This window comes from Prinia subflava, chromosome 14, assembly GCF_021018805.1.
Source record: "Prinia subflava isolate CZ2003 ecotype Zambia chromosome 14, Cam_Psub_1.2, whole genome shotgun sequence".
Lineage (NCBI taxonomy): Eukaryota > Metazoa > Chordata > Aves > Passeriformes > Cisticolidae > Prinia > Prinia subflava.
This window is the reverse complement of record NC_086260.1, coordinates 16,128,595-16,152,466: the sequence shown is the minus strand read 5'-3', so window position 1 is coordinate 16,152,466 and position 23,872 is coordinate 16,128,595. Positions and strand designations below refer to the sequence as shown.

The following is a 23,872-nucleotide window of genomic DNA, read 5'->3' as shown; positions in this document are numbered from 1 at the left end:
TTGTTGCCTGTATTTTTTAACTGCTTTTAGAGTCCATTTTAGTTGTGTAATCCAGGAGGACCAGCTGTCTAGGCACATACGGAGAACTGATGAATATGTGCAAGTATTAATTGCGCTCTCAAATTGATTTTTCTGTGGGTGCCAGTCAGGACAGCTGTGTACGGTCCACATCTCCCACACAAATTTTTCCTTTTCAATTCCTTTGCCTATTTTTGAGACAACTTTGTATTGACCTGTAGTCTGACCTTTATTGATCAACTGGTGCTTGATGAATACTCTCTAATTTGATAGGTGATGTTTAAGGTTTGTGTGGTAATAATATTACAGATTTTGAGTAAAACTGAGCTACAAATATTGTAAAAAGCTTTAAATTCCAACAGAGTTTTAATATAAAGCAATTTGCTTAATTAAAATCATCCTGACAAAACTGACAAGAAAAGCATGACTTTTATGTTGTTTCTAGCTTTAGGATTTCCTTTCATGTGCTGATGGTGCTTGCAGCTTTAATATCTAATGTAGATACCAAAATCCATAACAAGGAACCTGGGAAAAGCTACTCACTTGCTTTCATAAGGAAAATAATTTTTTGCGCCCTTGTTCCCCATTATAGCTTAAGGCAGTTTTATAGGAAATGTCTTAAGAGACTGCTCTTAAAAAGAGGCAAAACCCCGACTTTACAGTGGTGGTAAATGAAGTCATGGTAACAAAATGAACCATAAATAGGTCACCTGCTGTAATGTACCAGTCTGTTACATATTTTCATATTTTGTGGCATTTATTTTGAGAAGCATGGCCCCGGTGTTCCAAGGGACCTGAGGGAATGGAAGCGGGGCCGGGTGAACGCTCGGTGTGAGGGGCTGTGGGCTGGGCGGGATCACGGGCGGGGCCGAGGGGGGCCGGGCGGGGCCGAGGGGGGCCGGGCGGGGCCGAGGGGGGCCGGGCGGGGCCGAGGGGGGCCGGGCGGGGCCGAGGGGATGGCGCTGAGGGGACGGCGCTGAGGGAGAACTCCAGCCGCTCCCACAGGGCTCCGCCTTTGGGACAGCAACCTTGGGGCAGGGAGAGGAGGCAGGAAGGGGAGAAACAGCCCCAGATGTCGCTGTGAGCCTCACTCAAAAAGACACACGGAGACAGAAAGCAGCAGGGAGAATCTCCTGCTTTGCTTATTACTTCTTATTATATACTTTTAGCAAGGTGACCATGGATTGGAGAGTGGTATTCCCACCTCTCAACCACATTGGTCAAAGGGACTGTCACACAGTCATTCTTCTCTAAGGATAAGAATGTGAAAACACTGGTGATATTTATAAATATGATCTCCTTATTAACATAAACGAGTGTGAGAAACTGCACACTTCTGCTTTAACATGGAAGCTCAGAAAACGAGGAGAATCTCATGGTGACACCCGTAGGCAATGGAGGGAGCAGGGGGAGGTGAACGGGCAATGAGCTGGGATCCACTGTGGGATCTGTGTGGGCAGAACCCGCCCCAGGACAGGGGAAATTGTGAGGAGGAGCTGCCATGGACTGACCCCTCCATTCTCCTGCCGCTGTGGGGAGGAAGTGATTCTGTGAAGGATGGAGGAGTCGGGAGTAAAGGGAAAAAATGTTGGGCTTGGGAAGGGAGTGCTTGAGGACGAGGGTTCTTTGTGTTTTTCTGTCTCACTGCCCAACTCCAGTGGAACTGGCAATAAATAAATTCCCCCAAGAGAGGCCTGTTTGGCTGGGATGGTGGTTGGTGAGTGAGCTCCCTGTCTTTATTTCAACCCACAAATATTGTCATTTCCTCCCCCTGCCCTGGCCTGTTGGAGAGGGGTGGTGAGAGAGGGGCCTGGTGGGGAGAGCTCCACACCAAACTCATCTTTTGGCTTTTGAACTCCACAGAGGTAATATAGAATCATTAACAGAAAAAGAAAATACTGCCAGAATTCCACTTTTTGATGCATAGCTGCACATCTGAAGATTATCCAAACATTGATTAGCTTGACTTGTTAGTTATGATGGATCAAAGAAACACCAAAAATGTTTTTGTGTCTGGGGATAGTAAAATGAGGCAACAAGACGTGTTAGAGGACTTGAGGAGAGTCCCAATTCATTAAAGCCATCCAGGTTCTTTGTTTGTGACTCATTTTAATAATTACCATAAAAGTTCTGCAGAAATACTTACTTTTATATTCCAGATTTGCTAAATATGTTTATAAATGCACACAGAAGATTATTCTGGATGGACTGATAAAGTAGTCCTTGCTTGGAAGCTTGTGATGAAGCCAGCTGGAAAAATGAGAGCTTAGAGGTTGTATGAAAATGACCTGTGAAACAGAATGAATGCTTACACATCAGACTGACATGCCAATCTTTTATTTACCTGCTAACAAGATGATAAACTTTCACATTTATTTACGGTGGTATTCTAACTAAAATTTTAATACTTAAGATTGGGGGTGCGTGGTTCTGTAAATGTGGTGTCAGGGGCCATCTGTTTTACAGGTTTTTTTACGCAGGGGTAGGAATCCTGATTAACTTAGCTTCGTGTTGAATTTTGAAGGCTTTTTTTTAATTTTGAAAGAGAGAAGTCATTAAAACATGAGTATCTCCTTCCTTCCTTCCCTCCCAAATGAAGCTCATTAGTCCCTGGGCTCGTGTAGCGTGAGGAGGGATGTTAGAAACTGATTTTTGACTGCTTCAAACTCCCTTCTGCCTGCAAGCCTGGAATAAAGCCACTTTCAACTCTATTCTAGCTCTCCTTTCTCTCTCATGAGCATTTTCCTTCACTATCATGGATCTTGCATCTGTGGTTCTTCATAACACTTTCCCTGAGATCACAGCCCCAGCTCTGCTGGCTTCCACCTTCTCTTCCTCCTTTCCTTGCCCTGGACCTCAGATTTTCTGGAAGGACACCCTGTGTTTAGCTCTCCCTCAGTACTTGTGCATTCAGTTTAAAGCAGGTGAAACACCTTTTACTTGTATTTAAAATAAGTACTTCTGATACTCTTGTATAAAATAGCTGTTTAAACATAACCGTACTGTGATTTAGCAGTGTTCTGGACCTGACTGCTTTGGTAACCTTGAACCATCATCACAGGAGTGAGAAAGTGGCTCTCTTAGCAGGTTTATTTGGGAAGTCTGAATATAATGGTTCAGGACCTGATTCTCATGATAATTTCATTCCCAATTGTTTTATTATTAAAATATATCTAATTTGCTTTTTTGATACTACCAAACTCAATTGTTTTCATTTTGTGTTTTAAAAAGTGACCACCTGTTCTTGTTCACATGAATAGCATATAGAAATGGACATTTCCCATACCTACTGTTTTTTCAGCTTATATAAGATTTACTTGTGAGCACATGTAGTAATAAAAACGAAACAAAATGGAGTAATTTTATACTTATCAGCTATGCATGATTATCTTCCTTGCATAAATATTTTCAGCCCCAGAAATTTATGTCTTTCTGTTAGGTCTGGTGCCTGATTTTCTTTCTTTCAAGTGGGACCAGAGCCAGTGTTGATGCAGAGTTGAAAGATTGTGCATCTTTTCATCTCAAAATTGTTAGATAGGAACAACTGATTATGCCATCTGTGCTTAACCTGCTTCAGCAAAACAGATGTGTAATCAGGTTCAGAGAAATTAAAAAAAATGCTTATCAAAATGGATTGCATTGATGTCTGTTTTCCTAAGTCATGCAAACCTTGTGGTCTTACAGGAAAACAAACTCAAGTAGGTGGAAGTCCCTTTTTCATCTCATCTCAGCTATTTTTGGTCAAGAAGTGAAAAACACTTGTTCTAATAATGTGTTGCAACAGAAAACACTCTGTTTCTCTTTGTGGATGTTCCTCTGTCAGATGTAGTCTTGGTGGATGCAGGTGTCTTTATTCAGAGGGCTTTTATACCCCACTCCTGGACAAGCAGAGACGTGATCCAGGCACTGCCAGCTGATGGAGTCTCCACCTCAGTCTCTACTCAGTGTTTCCCCAAGTGAGGTTCAAACACTTCCAGCTTTGCAGAGTAGTGGGAATGGAGCTCAGCTGTTCAGAAACCAGCATCCAGCTGCATCAGGAGGTCTTGTTTTCCTTCTTGGGCTCCTCCTTTGTGGCACATTGGTGCTTTTATGCAGTATTGGAGACTGATTGTGTGGAGATGAGCCCCTTGACACACAGTCCTGACCCAGCTCACAGTGGAGTAGTTCGACCCATGTCCTTATTTTATTTTATCTCATGGGTGCCCTTGGTTGTTGGACTCAAATTTTCCTTTTTGGGGATTCATGTATAGTTATTTCCCGCATGGGGAAAATATTTCCACTTCTGTCTGGTTTTGGTTTTGGTGAAGAGGTGGGTTTTTTTCCTAACTGAGTAATACCAGTTCTTTTGGAAAGGGTTACAGTGTTACTTGTGTAAGTTTTGGGGGTGTTTTCTGTTTATTTGTCTTTATTGATGATGGTGGTGTGGGGGGCTTTTATATTATCTATGGTAATTTTTTTCTGTCAAAGTAGTTTTCCTGGTGGATTTTATTATTAATTGCTTTAGTCCTTTTTAGAGTGCCAGGTAATGAATTTTCACACGCCCTCCCTCACACCTGGCTGAATTGTAATAACTGGAATATCACAAATAATTTAAATGCTTTTTTGTTGTGATGACTCATTGTTGCTGACTGCTCAGAGTCATTCAGTTAGCTACTTAGAGAAGTAAGCTTTTTCACCTCTCTATCACTTTAAATCTAAAATTTTACATTTACTGTACAATTGGAATAAGCGATTCCTTCTGTACCTAATGAATCCTCTTATTTAGCATTGGGTTCCATCAGAAAATGGCCCTCTTAGCAGATTGAGCCTAAACCTCAGGAGTAAGAAGTTATTTAGTGTGAATTGCATCAGTTAACACTACTTTTTGATGTAAATATTTTAAGGCTCAAAAAAACTGGGTTGATGTTCCTCTAGGGTAATTAAATGAAAAATGGGTAACTTATTAATCACTTTCTCTTTCTCTCTCTCTTTCTCACACTTTGTCTATCCAAACTTTCTCTCTCCCCCTCTCTTTCTTTCCCCTGCGTTTTTCCCCTTCCCTGCCTCTTTCCTTTCCTCTCTCCCTCCTCCCCCCTGCTCCCAAAAATGTGCCTTTGCAGAAACATAAGGTGGATCTTTTCTACAAGCTGCGGCATGTGATGAACGAGCTCATCGACCTCCGCAGGCAGCTGCTCTCGGGGCACCTGACACAGGATCAGGTGCGAGAGGTCAAGAGACACCTCACGGTGAGGCTGGACTGGGGCAATGAGTAAGTACCGGCTCCTGCTTCTTCTGCTTCTTATCCAGTAACTTTTATTAACAAAAAAAACCCCCACACACAGCGTTTTCTTTCCAATTTGTGCACAGGGAAAACTTGGGATTTATTTGAAAATCAAGTATAACTTTTTACAGTGAGTTTATTGCCTTCTGAGTTTTGCTCTTGGTGTGAAATGAGCTGTTTACCAGCAGGCCTTTTCCAGGGCTCCTTGCACTTATAAAAGGATTAGGTCACTTCACTTACTTGGTATCAGCCTAGAGAATATTAGACCTGGATGTGTTCAGAGGGACTTAAACCACATTTGTCTTCCATTGAGGAGGTATTTTAATGGTTGGTGCAGAAAGTAGAGAATCTCACAGTTAACCAGGACCATTGCAGCTGAGGCTGTGATATTTAGACTTTTTGTATCATGACGCTTCTCAGAGGTTTAGAGTTTCCATAGTGATTTTGTGGAGAGGTTCTTTTAAAGGCAAAGACAACTGCAATTCATTCACATGGAAATGATAATAAATTGCCATTAGACAAAAACCAACCCTTGGCCAGACTTGTGTGTCCTGTGATGTGGATCAGACAGGTAAGTTGTACATGACACTCACTCTGAGACAAGCAACAACTGCTTTCCCTTGGGGAGTGGGATTAGTGCTAATGAGCACGTGGGAGTGGGAAGGAGTCCTGTGAGTGGACAGCTAAGGAGAAAACCCGATGTTTTTCATGAAGCTGTGTTTGTTTGATTCTGTTCTGTGGTCACCTGCCTCAAAACCCCTCTGAGGGCCATAACTGAACACCCTGATGAAGGTTCAGCAGCCCCCTTGCTGCACTTCACTTCTCTTGGAGGAAAGCTCTGAAGGACAAGACCAGTAGATTGCATCAAGGCTTTCTGCAGTGCGGAATCACAGATATTTTCCATTCTTATTCCCAGCAGAGTAAATGGGAACCAAGAGACTGCTTTTGAGCATTGCGCCTGCCTGGTTTTGCTCAGAGTTTATGGATCAAATTAGCAACAGGAAGCTGCAAAAATGCTGTGAGGAGAAAAAAAAAGATAAGGAGAGCAGACAGCAATGCAGCAGTGAAGAGAATGAGTTGTTCCATGAGGTGCCTATAGACCTTTTTTGATGTTAAACCATTAAATAGGAATGTAATTCAAACTATAAACTATAAATGCATGAAGATTATGGAGAAGCATCAGTGAAATCAGGAAATATGTTCAGGATTATATTCATCTACTCAGGATGCTTGTTTAGGAAAAAAAAATCTGTTTCTTACTACAGGTATTGAACTCCCTAGGGAAAGGGATGCATTATATCAGAGATACATGCAGTATTTAAATCTAAATGTCTGGGACTTTGGGGGTATTTCTGCAACATCACTCTTTTCCACAGAATTTCTGTAAGAGTTCTGCCACTTTCTTCTATCCCCTCTCTCTGAGTTTTGTCATGAAACTTAGGACCACCTGTGTTAATCTGCTAAAAACACTAATGATTTTCACATATTCACATAGTACTGCCCTTTCTCAAGTATTTTAACAGTGTTAATTGCTGTTCTGTCATACTTGAGATTTGCAAATAAAATAAATGAAAAACATTGTTATTAATGTGCATTAATGTTGTCTGAGAAGATTGAGCTCCCTGCAGTTTGAGCAGGGCTGTAATTACTCAATACAGTACAATGTAACAGGAGATATTCCATTGCCAAGCAGCTTTAAGGAAATATTATTTCTCATGTAATATGTAACATGTTTGCTTTTTTAGTGAGAGACTGCTTTTATCCTGACATTGATCATCAGTGAATTGTATTATTTGGGGAGGAGTGATGCAAACATGAAACTCATACTTCTCGTCATCACCAATTAGAGATTTTTTTTCACTTTGTTAAACTACAATTTTCTCTTGGATACACTGGCAGTGGCTCTGGAAGCCATCCCTCGTGTCCTGGTAGGAGCTGGTGGAAATCAGGGAACAATGCACTTCTTGGATGAATAGCTACAGATTTCTTTTTGTGTGTGTGAAAGAATTCATTAGACACTTGTCAGACCTTCTATTTGCTTAGTTTTTTGTGCTTACTGTAAATATTAAGGAGTTTTGCTCTGTACTTTGGCCTATTAAAATATGAGAATATTGTTTTACAATTATTGCTGCTAACCCCCTGAATTGCTGCTAATCATTTTTCTTGCACAATAATGACTACCTTTTCCTGTAGCAATTCAATTTTCTGTTGCTTACACATTCTTTTTCCCCTCTACAAAAGAAAGATCCTGGACTCATCCTTTTTTCATTCATTCATTCATTCATTTGTGCTTTTATCTTCCTTCACTCACCCCCAGGTAGCTTAGGTTTGTACACATGCAGGGCTGACATTGCTGCTACAGAGGATTTTTTGTTTCCCCATCAGAATTAGCTGCCTTCAGATGAGCACCTTGCTGGTTTTAGACTTGCACTTTTAAGCATCTCTCTGTGTATTTTTGCACAGCCAAAACCTTGTCTGCTGTTTTCTTTCCTTCTTATCTTTTATACAGAATATTGCAAATACTTCTGCTTTCTAGCATGTTTCACTCTGATACAATTGACCACAATATTGATCTATGGAATCTGAAATGCTGTTGGAAGTGTCCAATGGTCTGTGAATAACAAGGAAAAAGTTGTAAAGCAGGAAACAAACATCATAAAGCTGAAGTCTGCTATTTATCATCTCATTTAAGTCACCCTATAAAGTTGAATCATCAGTTCTTGAACTCATTTTCTATCATTTTTCAAGTAAAATAGATACTTGATTTTGAATTTTTTTTAGACTTTTAGCTTGTATGTGAATGGCTAAGTCTTTCAACTTTTACTATTGCTAAGAATGGGAAACCAAAATGCTGCTTTTTTGCTGATGAAGAGCTGTTTCATTGTAGAGACTACTTTTGCATCAAAAACAGAGCTTTTGTTTGAAATGTGAATCCTCTGCTGCTGCTTCAGTGCCAAAAGCTAATTGCAGCAGTATGTGCAACACCTTGTGTGCCAGAAAGGCAGATGAAGCTTTCTTCAAAGGAATTCAACTTGAAAATCAGAGGTCATCTCACCTGATCTTCCAGACTGATTCTTTCAGATTAATGTGGCACCTGTCAGATTACCAGAAAGCGTCCAGGTCTGCTTGCATATCAGGGAAGACACCTCCTTCCCTGTAAATGTGGAATATCTACTCTATGTTTAGGGTCAGAAACAGAGTAAAGGGGGGAGCCACCAATACCTTGATATTTTTGACAAATAAAAGCCATAAACAAGGTGAGTTTGTAGGCTTATATTACTTTTTAGTCAAAGGTTATTCTTTTTTCCCATAAAATGTTATTAAAATCATTACATTAAAAGAAATCTTCCAAATAGTTGCCATAAATTCTGCACAGAAAGATCCACAGGTAGCCAAAAGGTACAAATAAGTGTTAAACAGAAAAAAAAAGGGCAAAATATTAGCAATAAATCTTTCACACTGTCATACAAAGAAAATGAAACGCACTTTTAAGGTCATGATTTTTCTCCTACCTCAGGATTGCAGTTGGAAAGGCAGTAGCAGTTGGTTAGTACTCACTAACTACTGACATCCATAACTCTGGAGGGCAGGAATTGTGTGATCCAGTGAAGCCAGAACAGTCTTTAATTTCAAAAAGCCCTAAATTGTAGTGCTCACACTCTTAGATTATTTTGGGACTTGGAATGATTTATCCTCTTGTCATATTTTCTTGACATAAAAGAAATTGGAATGACTTTTTGGTAATGTTGTAACAGTTAGCTCAAAGTTAGTAAAATGCAGCTGGAGATAGGAATTCAAAGTACAGATGGTACCTGTGATAAACGCCAATCACTCGCTTTTTGAAATTTATGAAAATTTAATAAAGAATAAAAATTGGTTACAAAAAGAATTAATACAATAATAAAAGTTTAAAAAGTTTTCAGAGACAGGACAAATAATGAGACAAATAAGAGCAAAGAAGGTAGCCCGGGTCTACCGTCCCCCCTCCCTCTCAGACAAAGGCCGTGAAGGAGAAGGGCCTCCTTCGGGAGGAATGTCCCCTTTTTGAAGACCAAAATTTCAAAATGATGCAATCTTTATCTTAAGACAGACCCGTTTGCCCAGAGTCCCCCTTCTAATCCTGGGCGTCCAGGAGTTGGGCTTGACCAGGTGGTTCGTGTGAATTCAGTCTGGCTTGACCAGGTGGCTTCTGTGGATGCAGGGAGATATGCCTCTTGTCTTCTGAAAGTCCTAAGGGTGGGTTCTCTTCTTCTTGTTGTAACTGTTATCTCTGTTGAGAAACACCTCTGGGCCTCTCCCTTTTTTTTTTTTTCTTTTCTTTTCTGAGCTAAAGAAAATATCTTACACACAATTCTTTTATTACTAAAACTTAATGCTAAAAACTACATTTACTATATTATTCAAATGTCAATACAGCATAACTTTTCTACCTAGCATTATTGTATATAGTAAATATCTGCACAGAGCCACACACACAACAAGCCTTTTTCACAGTACCTGTTTGGAGAATTAAAGGCAGTTTTATTGCAGTAGCTGTCATTACATCAAAGGAGAGCAAAATAGGAGTGACCAAGTTAAACAACTATGAAGAAATGCCTTTAAGAATTGCAGGAAAAGCAGCTGCCATTTCTGAATGTACAGCACCTTTCCCTCTCCTGAATATACTTGGAGTAAAGACTGAGTTGGATTAAAGGTGTGAGGAACTTTCTGCAAGTCAGTCTTTGAGGAAGACCTGAATAACCTCTCTCTCTAGCCTGATACTGCCATGCTCAGAAGTATTTGCTACAATTCCCTTTTATCAGTTCCTAACTAAGATTTTTTACCTTCATCTCATCATCTTCATTTTAAGAAATAATTTCCTAGCATTACATCAATACTTTACTAATTTCTTTGTAGATTGTAGCCCCTGCAGTTTTTTGTAGTAGTTTTAATTCTGTCAAAGAAAAGTATCAGGTTGTATTAGCAGAGTCTCATTTTGACAAACATTTTTTTTTCATGTATTTAATTTTCCATGGCTTTCTGTATTGTATTTCCTTCAAAGTCTCTTTTAAAGTCTGTACATAATTTATGTGAATCACTGCCAGGATCATTTTCTTTCTCTTCACCATCTTTATTTATGTAAGAGAAATACAAATGGTATTAAGTGTGTCTTTGATATACTGAGAGAGGGAATACAAGAAAAAGTGGTGGCTACAGAATTAAAGCTGAAAAGGTTGAAATGAAATGGACATTTTTGGAGCAGAGGGAATGAGATCTTGCACCCTCCAGAGATGTGATGAGCTCTCCCAATCTGTTCTTCAAGACTGAGTTTGCATCTGAAAGTTGTTGGGGTTTTTTTTATGTCAAATGACATATTTCTGCAAGGTTCTTCTAGGAAGAGTTGTCCTAACTTGTGGTTTTATGAATACTAAATGCTGTAGTGTTTATCTTGTAAATAAATGAAGGTGATAGAAATTAGGACTGCTTCAAAATCACCATTAAACCCAAGTTGATTTTTTCCTAGAAGCCCAGTTGTGTGTTCATCCCTTTCACTAATAAAGAGCCCTGTATTTTTGTCAATTGGCTTGATTTCATCTTACTTAACAGAAAACCATCTAGAGATTTTAGGTGGTGGATTTTTAAAATTTTTTATATCCCAAAGAGAGGAAAATTGTGAAGACTTGTATGTAGAAGAGGAAAAATGTCTAAATGCCAGCTGGAGGTGTCCCAAACAGATGCAATCAAGAGGTAATTGATAGGCTTTGGGCTATTTTGTAGGTGTACTTGGGAAATGTTTTTGAAGGGCAGTTCAGTGTGAATGCAGAATAAAAGAGCACAAGAATTTGCATGTAAAAGAAAGTGTTGTGGATAGAGGAACTGTCAAATAAACAAACCAGCACATTATGTAATTTTCATGCATGCTCTGTTTTGGAGAAATACTGCCTGGCAGCTGGGGCTCTTCTATTCCCCCAGAGTTTGATAATAGAGAGGGAAAGTGGGCCACTGACTGGCATTGCCATCTCAAGCATTATGTTGTCAGTCCTTCACAGGCAAAAAAATAATTGATACAAATTGAGTGTACAGACCTGAACTTCCACCTGCACAGTAAATGGCTGCATGTTTGTGCTCCAGCCAAGACACCTTTATTTGCTGGGAGCAAGTGTTGTGCAGGATTAACATAGTATTAGAGAATGAGAATCTTGTGGGCTGAAAATCCACGGTGTTAAGGGATTTAACTAAAAATAGGGTATTAAGTTTCACAGGGATGCTGCTGCAGTTGTGTTGAACATTATTAAGCAGAAGATCGTGTTCTGAGTAATGAGTGCAGGCACTGCTTCACCCCAGCTCTCCAGAGAGATGAAATGATGTGAGCAGAGCCTCCTCAGGCTGGGATTGTCTCAGCCAGGTTTTCCTGGGGAGCTTTAACAGAGCTCCAGGACTGCCCTGGAACTGCAGTGCACACACAGTGGCTTTGGTAATGTTAGAAGGGAATCATTTGTTCATATCTGTGTGCTGAGGGGAAATCCCTGTATCAATGTACTTCAGGGGTGGAAGTGTGCACCCATGTGAATGACAGGGTGTTTGGGAGGCTGTTTAGATACTCACATTCAGGAAAGATTCTGTGAATGGATGTGATGAGCAGTAACATGAAAAAAAAAAAACAAAACCCTTGCAGTGATCTCTGTCTGATATTATCTTTTTTTGTATTACAATATTTTGACTTTCTATGATAAGTAGGCTCAACTGGCAGCTGCAGGTAAGGATTCCCTAGTGTGTCCTTATTTTCATCTTTTTCATGTGGTAAATAGATGCAGTCACTTTCACCGTTGCAGCTGCAGTTTTCAGATACTGCTCCTGGGCCACAGATAGCTTGTGTTTGATAGGTTTAATGAAAACAAAGTGTGAAACCATGACATTAACAATGTAGCATTAGAATTCGGTGTTTGATATGAAACTGCATTGAAAAAGGAAAGCTGCTCCCCTTTTTCCACTGAAAATATAATTGATTTAAGCAAAGAACTGGGATGTGGAAATTCCAGTTTGTCAGGAGGGTGTTTCAGTGACCAAACAATGCTGCCAGGGCAAGCGACCAAGGCTGAGCTGTGTTTTGGAGATGTGATGGTTTAGGGATATAAATAAAGAAGGAAAACCTGCTTGGGCAAAGTTTCAAAACAAGAATTATGGAGTTTGGAAACTTCTGGGTAATGTTTTAAAGCACTGTGCTGAGCACAAGTAGCTGAGCTTCCTCCAAACCACTCGTTCTCCCCGGCTGTTGTTTTAAGCCAATTGCTCAGAAAGAGACACTGGATTGCCTGGAGCCTTCTGTTATTGCTCCACACAATTATTCTAAAGTACCAGAGAGGTTTTCCTTAATAAAATTTTTCATTTACCATCAGGAACAAATCTGTGCAGAATGTTTCCCTCTCTGATTACGAAATTAAATTGACTTTTGCTTTTCTTTATAGTTCGTGACAGAAGGAGTGCCAAGGTAGTTCATGAGGGCACCTCTTCTGGAGTTTTGGGGGTTTTTTTAAAGACTGTTAAGAATTTCAATATGAAGTGTCTGGAAGTGAAGTGTCAAAGTTACATAAGGCAAAAGCAGGAAAATTGTTAATTCATGTGTTGGGTTTTTTAAAAATTTACTCCTAATGTGTGTTTAGTGTAGCTTTTTATTGTAATGCTCAGAACTCTTTGTGCCTCAGAAACTGAAGATCTGTGGAGCAGAACTTGGGGTTTGTCACCTTGAAGGTTGTCTTGTTCTGCAGTCTACAGTTATTAATTAATCATTAACAGTTTGCATTTATTTGTCTGGATAAAGAATATCTTATTCTGTCTGCTACTCCTGTGAAGCTGTGACCTGAACTGCCTTCTCTTCAGCTGAATTCCTTAACTAGTCATCTTTGCACTGTTTTTTTTTTTAAATCAGTTTATGTATTTGATTTGAACCAAAATATTAATTCTGTTCAGAATAATGAAAATATTTTGTGTGTGTTACAAATACAGATTAAGATTATTGTTACTGCAGTTATTGTTTCTTACTAACAAAACCCACAATGTTTCCATGGGGGTGAAGTTTTTTGAACACCAGGAATATCAAAGCAGCTTCCCAAGGCTGGGGAGATATTGGCACATTTGCACAGGAACTTTTTAATTATATAGTGAAGGATCTTACTGAAATACTTCAGCAGCAACCAGAGTATGAACTTCATTTGCCTGCTATATTTCCATGTACAAAATCACCTTATTTTGGGTACTGCACCAACTCTTGGCCAAAAGCTTCCCCTGCATTAATTACCAGAGCTCCACTGAAGTCAGGGAACAAAAAGTAACAAGTTTGTAGAGGGATTTTTTGATATTTGCATTAAATTTTCTTTGGAATTGTTTAATGTTTCACAATTGCAGTGAGAGTGGGATAGTTGAGTATTTCCATGTGCCTGCCCTGGAGGAGGCACACGCAGGAGGTGCTGGTGACCATTCCTGTGCCACACTGACCCTGCTCCTTCCTTCTCTTGCAGACATTTGGGCCTTGACTTAGTCCCACGGAAGGACTTCGAGGTGGTGGATTCAGATCAGATCAGTGTTTCAGACCTTTATAAAATGGTAAGAAATTCTGTGGGAGATTCCTCTGAGTTTTCACTGTGGGAGGGAAAGAAGGGAAAATGATTTTTATTCTTTACTCTTACATATTTTCATGTTTGGAATGGTGTTGTAAGTTAAATGTCTGCTTGATTTGAACCCTGACCACTGGAACAGTGTCTGTGGTACCCTGAGCAGTGGCATGCTTTGATACATTTTAATTTCAATTTACAAAGTAACATGGTGTTAACTCTTGGAGTGTTCTCCCAGTCCAGAAAGTCCACGAGAGCCACTGTTTGATTCTTTGAGCAGATTTGCAGATGAGGAATGCCTAAGTGAAAAGTCTGAGTTAGTGGTTGCATAGATAATAAACATCTTTGCCCTGTTTCAAAGATTTTTTTGAGCTCACAAAAAAAGGGGAGAGAGGAGGGAGACCAGTGCATAAGTTAATTTAAGCAAAACTAATCCTTGAACATTAAGGCCATCCCTGTTGTATGTCAATGCTCCTTAGAAAGCATGGAGTGCACTTGAATAAGAACATTTGGATTTTCAGGTGAAGTAGTATAATTCCTTCACTAAGGAAGTGAAGTGGGTTCTAAATTCAGTCATTATTAGTCACTTGTACAGTCCTGTTTGTACATAATGAAGTTGAAACTGTTTTGGAAATGTGATTTGTGCCATTAATGGACTATAAAGTCACTGGTGCATTTTACAACTTAACTGTGTTTGGATTCTCTGTTAGTAGGACTAAGACAGATAATTTTGGTTTGGATTGTGGTGTAACTGTAGAGGGACAAACAGCATGTAAAATTCAGGAAAGTGAATGAAAACCCTTCCTCAGATGCTGCTTTATCTAAAAAAAGCCAAATACAAACCCCTCAGCAGTTATTTTAATCAACTTCTTCACTTAATAGCTTCCAAAGAAAACAATTGTTTCTACATAATATTGTTAGAGTGTCACTCACTTGTAGGAAGCTTTTAATTTCCTGGTTTAAAACAGTTTTGACTTACAGCTATTTAAGATTAGGGGCAGAGAGGTTTGTGGCTTGGTGATGGGTTTGGTGTGCAAGATGTGACTTTTCCTAAAAGCAAAGGCATGTTTTGTAAAGAAGCTGGGTGCTGTTGCTGGTTTGAATTATTTGCACCATATAACAGTGGGTTTCATGGAAAGAAGTAAGAATTATTGCATTAGAAATATGAACATACACCAGTCTATCGTGCTAATTTTTAAAGTTGGTTAAAGTTCCTAATTTGCCATGGTCTGAGGAGAGTTTGGTGCCAGCTCAGCAGAGTTCTCCTTCAGTACAGCGTGGAAATAACTCGGTAGCAAATTCCATCAGTGAAGACACATTTTGTTACTCCAAATACTTGGAGTACTGCAAATAGGCAATTTTTATTGCCAGAGCAGCCTGATTATGTCACCCTTAGTCCTGTGACTGTCTCTGTGCTGCTCCATCCCGGGCAGGGCCCAGGACAGCACCATTACTCACTTCACACTTCACTGCTGCCAGCATCTGCAGATGCAAGAGGACAGTGCTGTCTGATCACATCTCTTCACAGTCAGCTTCAATTCAGAGGCAATTTCAGGGACCAAAGCAGCTGAAAACCTGTTATTTTTTTAAACCTAAATTTGATAAAAAATGAAACAAGGGGATGTTGGTGACTTAGATTGTTTTCGGGTGATTTTTAATGTGGTTTGGGAATTGGTTTTATTCTTTAACAAAAACCCAGGGAGAGAATCCTCCTTGTGACAAAATACCTAATGGATTCTCAAATGAGCAGTGAGGTTTTACATTGTAAAATAATCTTGCAGGAATAGGTGTCAGAGCCAGATATCTTTCTTATATTTTCAGGATTGTAGGATGTTAAATGTAACATAGGAAACACTCATTAGCAGAGCAGTGGGTGAGGTAACACATCAGACTTTTCTCTCTGTGGCAACAGATTCGAGCATTTTTTACTCAGTCATTAGACTTAGCACTGCTCTTCTTGATAAATTGCAAGTTGTTAAATCTGAGCCTGTTTTTTAGCTCTGGTGTTTCATTGCTCAGTGTGGTTGTGGCTGCTGGGTGATGCTGTGTTCATCTCCTTGCAGAGCTGTTGTGCTCTCAGGCCTTGCATGTCCTGCTTCTCCACGTTACCCATTCTGAAGCTAAATGCCAGTGGCTGCAGGATGCACAGCATTTGTCAGGAATGGTTGCTTTGCTCCTGAAGGAGAGCAAATTGCCCTTTCCCTGTGACAATGTGACTTTAACAAATATGACAGAGCACTTTTTAAAAATACATATTACTTTTGAATGGTGGGAAAATATGTTTTCAGAATTCTGCCACAGAGCTCAGCGCTGGAGTTGCCGCTGGATTGAAGCTGTCATTTAGGAACACAAAGTCCTGCAGAGTGTCAGGAACACTTGGGTGGGACATTTTAGTGTCAGAGTTACAAGACACAAATGTCTCAAGTAGTCTCACAAATCAGAAATGTTCAAAGCTGGTGATTAGTTAGGTTTAGCTTTTCTATAAAGTTATTGAAGTGGGTATGAGTCTTCTGGACAAGTTCAGGGGCTTCATGAAAGGCACAGCTGGTGATTTAGATTTGTTTCCAAGTGAGGATGTGTTACATGTGTAACTGCTGCAGCTTAGGCTTTTCTTCCAACTGTGTGAGAGAAATGACAGGAGTTCACCAGAGTTTGTAATAAAAAAATAGATTACCTAAATAAATAGTTACAAATTAATGCTGCCATCATCTCATAACTGTTTATTCTTTATTCAAATGGTAGATGTGATTGGTAAGAAGGAATAGACAAGAAAATAAGAATTCAGTTACCCAAAACTCTACTAGATAAGGAAAACAACTGGACACAAAGTGGACAGGAAGATCATGAAATCTTTGTTGTGATTTTCTTGGTTGTTCCTTTGTAAAACAAAGCAGATTGACAGAGAACAGGTTTGTGCATGTTGGGTTCTAGAGCCCAGTAAGAAGTGAGATGAGAATATGAAGATGGAAAGTGGTTTAAGACTGACATGGGAACAATGGGATTCACTCAGCAGGCATTGTTAGGAAAGGAATGAGGAAGAACAACATTGAAAACTGATATTGGTAGGTCAGATATGAGAAAGAGGCTTGATGAGAAAATGGAGATAAGGAGAATTGACAGCTCTTTCAGTAAATTAAAAACAAAACCACAAACTGCTTGCTAATAGGCCAAGTTGGATAAATTAAGAATTCTTCATTTCCTCCAGGCATTAGAGGGAAAGGGAAATTGAGATTACCAAGAGCCAGTTTACAAGAACATAATTATAGAGAAGTATAATAGAATATCACAAATGGGTAAATAGAAAAATTAGAAAGGCAATGCACAAATTCAGATATAACAAGCAAATGTGGTCAGTTGTGGCAAGAAACAGTTTTGTATAAATAACCTGATACTAACTGGGAAGCTAAAAGGAAGTTCTTATACTGGGGAAAACCAACTGGCACATGAGGCTAGAAAATAATGTGGCACTTAATGTCCTTCTTACCCACTGAACTCTGGTAGGGTGGTAACTTTATCAAGAAGTTTTCAGTTCCAGTGGAATTGAAACCATGGACAGATGGGATCTTTGGAGAAGCCACATCAGAGATGTTAATGATAATCATTGAGAAGATGATTCCAGGATACCAGCAAAGGGCAAGCCAATTTCACACACTAAAAATAGGTGATGGAGGAGGAGCTGGTAATTGTTCTTTCCCTGTAAAAAAAAAGCTGGAAAATAATAATAAAAGAAAATGATAATTACTTGCAGCAAGGACATGAGTAATAGTGAGTGTGAACTTGTCCAGAATAAGCAATTTTTCAAAGTTCCAGAACATAGATAAGTCTGGTGGATAGATGATGCCATCTGTAGATTTTGATAACGGTTTTAAATGTTTGTTTTAATTTAAATTCTCCAAAGGTCATCAGTTCTAGATGAAATTAATGTAAACACAGAGCTAATTAGAAAACCCATGCTCAGAAAAGAAAAAAAGAGAATGGTTGTCAATAATTTGATTAAATTGGAAGAGGGATGAATTAGATGAATTTCTTGGGGTCATCCTCCATTTTGTAGTCCTTCAAGTTTAATTAAAATGCTGAAATAAGCAGTCAGCTTGTTAAATATACAAAATCTACAAAGTTGGAGAAATAGTATTTCTGAGTCTTTCAGTGGAGGGAAGGATCAGAATTCCAAATAATACAGAAAAATTGAAGAAATTATATGAAATATGTAGTATAACAGTGGGAATCATAAATGTAAGGTTTAAACTCCTGCAGTCAATTGTTGGCTCTGAAGTACAGATTGGGACACTACAAGCTTAAGTGGTTCTGTGGAGGAGATTTGAGGTTATAATGGAATCACAGGCTGAATTAATTAATCTTTTCATCCTAGTGATGGATAAGAAAAGAATCAATAGGCCTAGGTTGCAATAGAAAGGAATCAGTTTAAGCATCAGAAAACTCTTGGATGAGGAAAGATATACTGAACGTTGTATCTGTTAAAGTTTGCACAACCTTTATAGACAACTATCTTTGGGGAAAAATAAAGGTAAAACTGATTGTTTTTTTTTAAGAATGGAGATGGATAATTTCTTAACAGTCCTATTTTTATATCGCTTTGGAAGGCTTTTCAGGTTGGAAGGGGGCCTCAGGGAGGTCTAGGCAAACTTCCTGCTCTCAGTGCAAGGTCAGTACTGAATTCAGCCCAGGCTGCTCAGTGCTTTTGTTGGATGTTCAGATTGTTCAAGGGAAAGGATTGGATCCCTGTTCTAATGGCTGCCCTGGTGGAGTTACATTTTCCTTGTTGGAGCATTAGGATATCCCATGCTGTAGTGGATGACCACGGTATTTTGGCCAATCTGCTGTGCAGCTCTGTGGAGAGCCTGGCTGCCTCTTGGTGCTGGGAACTTCATGGAGGGCTGCCACAGGTCCCCTGCAAACCTGCTCCTCTCCAGACTCATCCTCCTCAAACACCTTGTGCTGCTTCGCTGGCCTTTGCTGAATGCAGCATTTCAGCTGTGCTTTACTCAGTGCTGAGGAAAAAGGAGCAAATGTTATTCTCAGTCTACTGGCTCCATTCCTGATAACAGAAACAGTAAATTGTAAAATGTCCCTGCTGCCCAAGTGCTCCCCTGACTCACCTTTGGCTTTACTAGGGCCCTGCCAGTCTGCTGCCCCCAGTTTGGGATCATGTGGGAATTTAAGACCACTGAAGAATACACACCATCAGCCACTCTCTTTGGAGCATGAAAACCCTGCTGTTTGTTGGGTTTCTTGACCAAACAGTTGAGTCAGCCCATGCAGGTGTAAGTTCACAGCTTGGGTACAGGAATGCTGTGGGAGACTGTGCTGAGGGCCTTGCTGAGCTGGGGAGAGACAACAGCCACTAATCTTCCCTCATCTGCTGATTTGGTTATTTTACCTCAGGGGAATCGCTTGATCCAGCATAATGTACCCCTGATAAATCCATTTTGGCTATTTTCAGTCACGCTCCCATCCAAGTACCCAAAAATGGCATGTACCCTCTGGGCACTTTGCCTGGCCAGAGGCAAGGGCACATAAATTAACTTAGTCAGTGATGGCATTGTTATAATGTGGTCCTGAAGCATGAAAGCAGAGAGTTAGTCAAATCTAATCTTTTGGTTGTGGAAAAATTTAAAACTTGAGGTTTTTACCGCTTATTGTTACAGCTTTACCTCAGTGTACGCTCTGTAAGCAGCAGTGTTTGCTGAGGAATCTCTTCAGACCACCTCTCTTATTTGTGTTGCTTGAGTGTCTCACTTACTTACTTGGATTTAGAGATTAATTTAATCAAAAGAAGTCAGGACGCCTTGGATAGCTTAAATAACTGGTCATTTCTATGCCAGCTCTTTCTGAGTGGTTGCAGGTGATAAAAAGATTAAATAGGCAACTCGGCCAACTTGAAGGCTTTCCCATTCAGAAGATGATGCAATAGTTAGACAAACAATGGAGCTGGAGATCATTATTTTTCTACTAAGAGTGAGAAAGAGGACATTTTTATAACTGTGAATGTAAACAGATGTCAAAATATGCCATTTAGAATCACAGAATTGTTTAGGTTGGAGGAGACCTTTAAGATCATTGAGCTTAATGATTTCCCCAGCACTGCCAAGGCCCCACCGAGTGGCACAGCTCCAGGCTGGGGACTCCATCACTGCCCTGGGCAGCCTGTTCCAAAGCTTGACAACAATTTGGGTGACAAAACTTTCCCTAATGTCTGATCTGGTAGTGAAGGGCCTAAACTGAACTCAGGATTTGAGATGTGGCATCACCAGTGGCAAATACGGGGGTGTCCTTGGCCAGCTGGGCCTGCTGCTGCCTTGAGTTCCACTGGGACCTCTCCAGTGAACCAGGATCCTGGGGAGGGATGGAAAGTGCTCAGTGAGCACCTCTGCCAGCTCCCTCAGACCCCAGTATCACCTTGGTTTGTTCTCATTAGGAAGGGTATCTCTCCTTTGGTGGTAAAAAGTCTTATTTGTGTTCTGTGGGAAAGACAGCATCATAGTTTAAGAGTATTGCCAAATACATTTCGTGGACAATCTTTTACTTTCACCTCCTCTGAAGCCTCATGTTTGTTGATCTGCTAGTTCTTATTCAGAGTGTAAATGTTTTGTCAGAATAAGATGTTGGGTTTGTAATAGAAGGAGAGAGGTGGGCCGAATGAAGACGGTATTTAATAATGTGTAGTAGTGTCAATGTTAATATTTCAGTTTAAAATGCTAATATTAAGATGATGTGCAGTGAAAGGCATGGCAGAATCATTAATGATGTTTTTTTAAAGCTCCCTGAAACCTTTTCAATTTAGATTAGTATTTAAATCTCCCTTTGGAGATTAAATGGCTTCAGTGAGTGTAGCAGTCCATTTTCTGATTATAACATCTCCTTCTAGCATAAAAGGCTTTAAATACAGCATCATCCTCTGAGGTTTTTGACATGTAGCTCTTTATACTGATTCTTCTTTATAGATGTTGGGCAGCTGAAATTGTAGAAGAGTCTTTAACAATTTTCAGGATTTCATTTTCTTATTAGAGCAAAAAGTTTTAACAATGTCGAAAATCCATCTTTCTTTCTAGACGCCTGTGTTTTTTAACAAATGCACCTTTTCACAGACAACATACCTGGAGATGAGGATTAGTGGTGAGGTAGCTTCCCATTCAGCAAGAGAAGACAGAGATTATATAGAATAATGAAATTTTCCAACACTGTAATAGCATTGCTTTTTGAAATTCTGCCTGATTGTGACAGCCATTTACTTTAAAAGCTAAGGTAAATACTTCCTGTAAATTCAAATAGGTAAAGAAACAGCTTAACTGAGAAAATCCTCTAGGAAAGTGAGTGGTCTTGTGAGTGATGATACACTGTGAAAAAAGGCATGAAAAGCTGCTAATCATTTTGAAAGTCATATTTTAGAATTACTGTTCTAATGCTACATAAATATAATGTAAATATTTCTTACTTTCAAAAAGGTTTAAATTTTACTATTTTGTATCTCCACAGCATTTGTCAAGTAGACACAGTGTCCAGCAGAGCACATCACAGGTAAATACCATCCATATTTGGATTTTTTGTTGTCTTTAAGTTCTTGGTAATGTAGGTAAAGATATGATGGAGATTACTGGGTTAGTCCTTACCCATAGAAGACTTCCTCAGAAGATTTCCAGGTATTTAAGTCACTAAGGTCCTTCTTCAAATTCCATTTAGGTCTCTTTTCCTGAGCTTGTAGCTGTTGTTCTTAAAAGATAAAATTGTGCAGTGAGATCAAAAGGCTCACTCTGCCCGTGTGATTGCTCTCTCTACCTGGTGACACACGGCTTTGTGGCTTCTGTTCCACACATCCTTTTTGTGCTAATACAATCCAGTCCTGGTCTGGCTTTGATCTTGACAGAGATCTGTGCTTCCACAGGTACCTGTCTTTAAAGAACAACGATTTCCTGGGATTTAATTTAAAATCCAGAACAAAATTCCTTTTAAACCAGTACAAATCTGAATTGTAGGTCTGGAAATTTTAAGATTTTTTTGCTTAGAACCTACCTGTCCATGCATTCAAAGGTGATGAGCATAATGAAATTATGATATCCATGCAACCTGTTTATTAAGATCAGCATGAATGGATGTAAAGGGCTGTAAAAACTGAAAGCATACATTTACTTACACTCTTTTTTCTTGGCTACCCCAGTGTTCACTGCTGTAAATAGCTCTTGATATGTTGAGTGAAAATGTAAACCTTTCTGCTATTTGGCTTGATTGGTTGCTGACGTTATCAGCCCTTGCTAAGTTTGTTATACGTACAGGACAAACTGGCCTGTTAAGCCTGGTTCCAAGTCATGGATTGTTTTTGAGTGAAAATGCCCTTAAGATGAGGTCCAAATGTTCCCCCAGCACTGCCAGACCCACCACTAAACTGTCCCTGAGCACCACATCCACACATCCTTTAAATCTCTTCAAGGATGGTGACTCCACCACTTCCCTGAACAGCCTGTTCCAGTGTGTCACAACCCTTTCAGTGATGAATTTTCCCCTAATATCCAATCTAAACCTGCATGGCACAACTAGAGATCATTTTCTCCTGTCCTATTGCCTGTTCCTTGAGAGAAAAGAACACACCCTGCCTGGCAAAAACCTCCTGTCAGGAGTGGCAGTAAGGTCCTGAGCCTCCTTTTCTCCAGGCTGAGCCCTCTCTGCTCCCTCAGCTGCTCCTCACCTGACTTGTGCTCCAGACCCTTCCCCAGCTCCGTTCCCTTCCCTGGAGAGGCTCCATCACCCCAGTTCTTCCTTGGGGTGAGGGGCTCAAACCCCAGCATTCGAGGGATTCAGCAGTGCCCCGTACAGGGGCACAGTCACTGCCCCCATAAACGGCCCCTATAAGTGAACTGCAGCTGCTCAAAAGAAATAATGTTACAAAAGTTACTAAAAATGATTTAAAGTCCATCTGCTTTAAATGGAAATCATCAGGAACCACCCCAGTACCATCTTAAAATTAATTTTCAGCACCAGAATCAAGGCAAAAATTGAGAAACAGGATTGACTTGGTTTACTTGATAAAATCAGATTTCCAATGCATAAACCATTTGTTTTGTATCTACTTGGTTATCACAATTTCATCAATCTATTCAAATTAGAAGCGTTAAAAATAGAAGCAGAAAGCTTAATCTAGCACCTATCTCTGAGGCAGAATATATTTGAGATTAGGCTTTTACTTGATGGCGAGAGGAGGGTAGGATCTCAGTTAAAATGGTCAGGTTGGTTAGGTGTCCTTCATTTGGAGGAATATATGGAATTATAGAGCACATCCAGAAGTGCCAATGTTCTCCCTGGTTTGAATCAGGTGGACACGATCCGTCAGCGGCACGGGGAAGCCTGTCGGATGCCAGTGCCTCATCACTTCTTCCTCAGCCTGAAGAGCTTCACCTACAACACCATTGGAGAGGACACTGACGTCTTTTTTTCTCTGTATGATGTCCGGGAAGGCAAGCAGATCAGGTAGGAATGTGTCAAATTGCCAAAAAGCTTCCTGGGAAAAGAGCTGTGAGCAGAGCAGATACATGGGAGATAAAGACATGGTGTGTTCTTGTGGCCCAGCTGGAGGGACAGAGCTGGAAAATCAGGAGCTGCTGGCCCTGCAATCCTTACGTGAGAATATCAGAAATACTGGTCTTTGCATGGGAAATTTAGTGAAGCATTAAAGGCACAGAATGGTTGAATTTTTCGTTTTCTGTTTTGCCTCCAGACATTACTGAAGCTCTTAGCTTCCTCCTTAGGGCTGTTGGTTAAGAAGCACAAATAATGACAGGGCCAGGCTGTGGGGCTGGTTTGAGAAGGGACTGCTGTGTGCCTCTCTAACTCTCCTCCACTCCTTGCCTTGCAGGCCTGTCACAAAATAGCTTTTTCTCATCACTGTATTGCTCTCAACATAAACTCCTAACATTCATCCCTGTGTCTGTGCTCTCAGTTGGTTGAACTAATTGGTACCAGTGTTAGCAAACATGAGATGGGCTGGCTTTTCTCTTAC

At 40.0% G+C, this 23,872-nt stretch overlaps 2 protein-coding genes across 2 annotated transcripts in view; one reads left to right on the top strand and one right to left on the bottom strand.

Moving 5' to 3' along the window:
- Window positions 1–23,872, bottom strand: part of DCAF1 (DDB1 and CUL4 associated factor 1) — a 321,374-nt gene that overhangs the window by 125,054 nt on the left and 172,448 nt on the right. The gene's annotated exons all lie outside the window — the stretch shown is intronic.
- Window positions 1–23,872, top strand: part of DOCK3 (dedicator of cytokinesis 3) — a 155,746-nt gene that overhangs the window by 23,883 nt on the left and 107,991 nt on the right. The window contains exons 3-6 of the mRNA XM_063411958.1: window positions 5,118–5,266; window positions 13,774–13,858; window positions 21,361–21,402; window positions 23,189–23,343. Coding sequence (XP_063268028.1) covers window positions 5,118–5,266; window positions 13,774–13,858; window positions 21,361–21,402; window positions 23,189–23,343 — 431 coding nt within the window. The remainder of the gene's footprint in view (window positions 1–5,117; window positions 5,267–13,773; window positions 13,859–21,360; window positions 21,403–23,188; window positions 23,344–23,872) is intronic.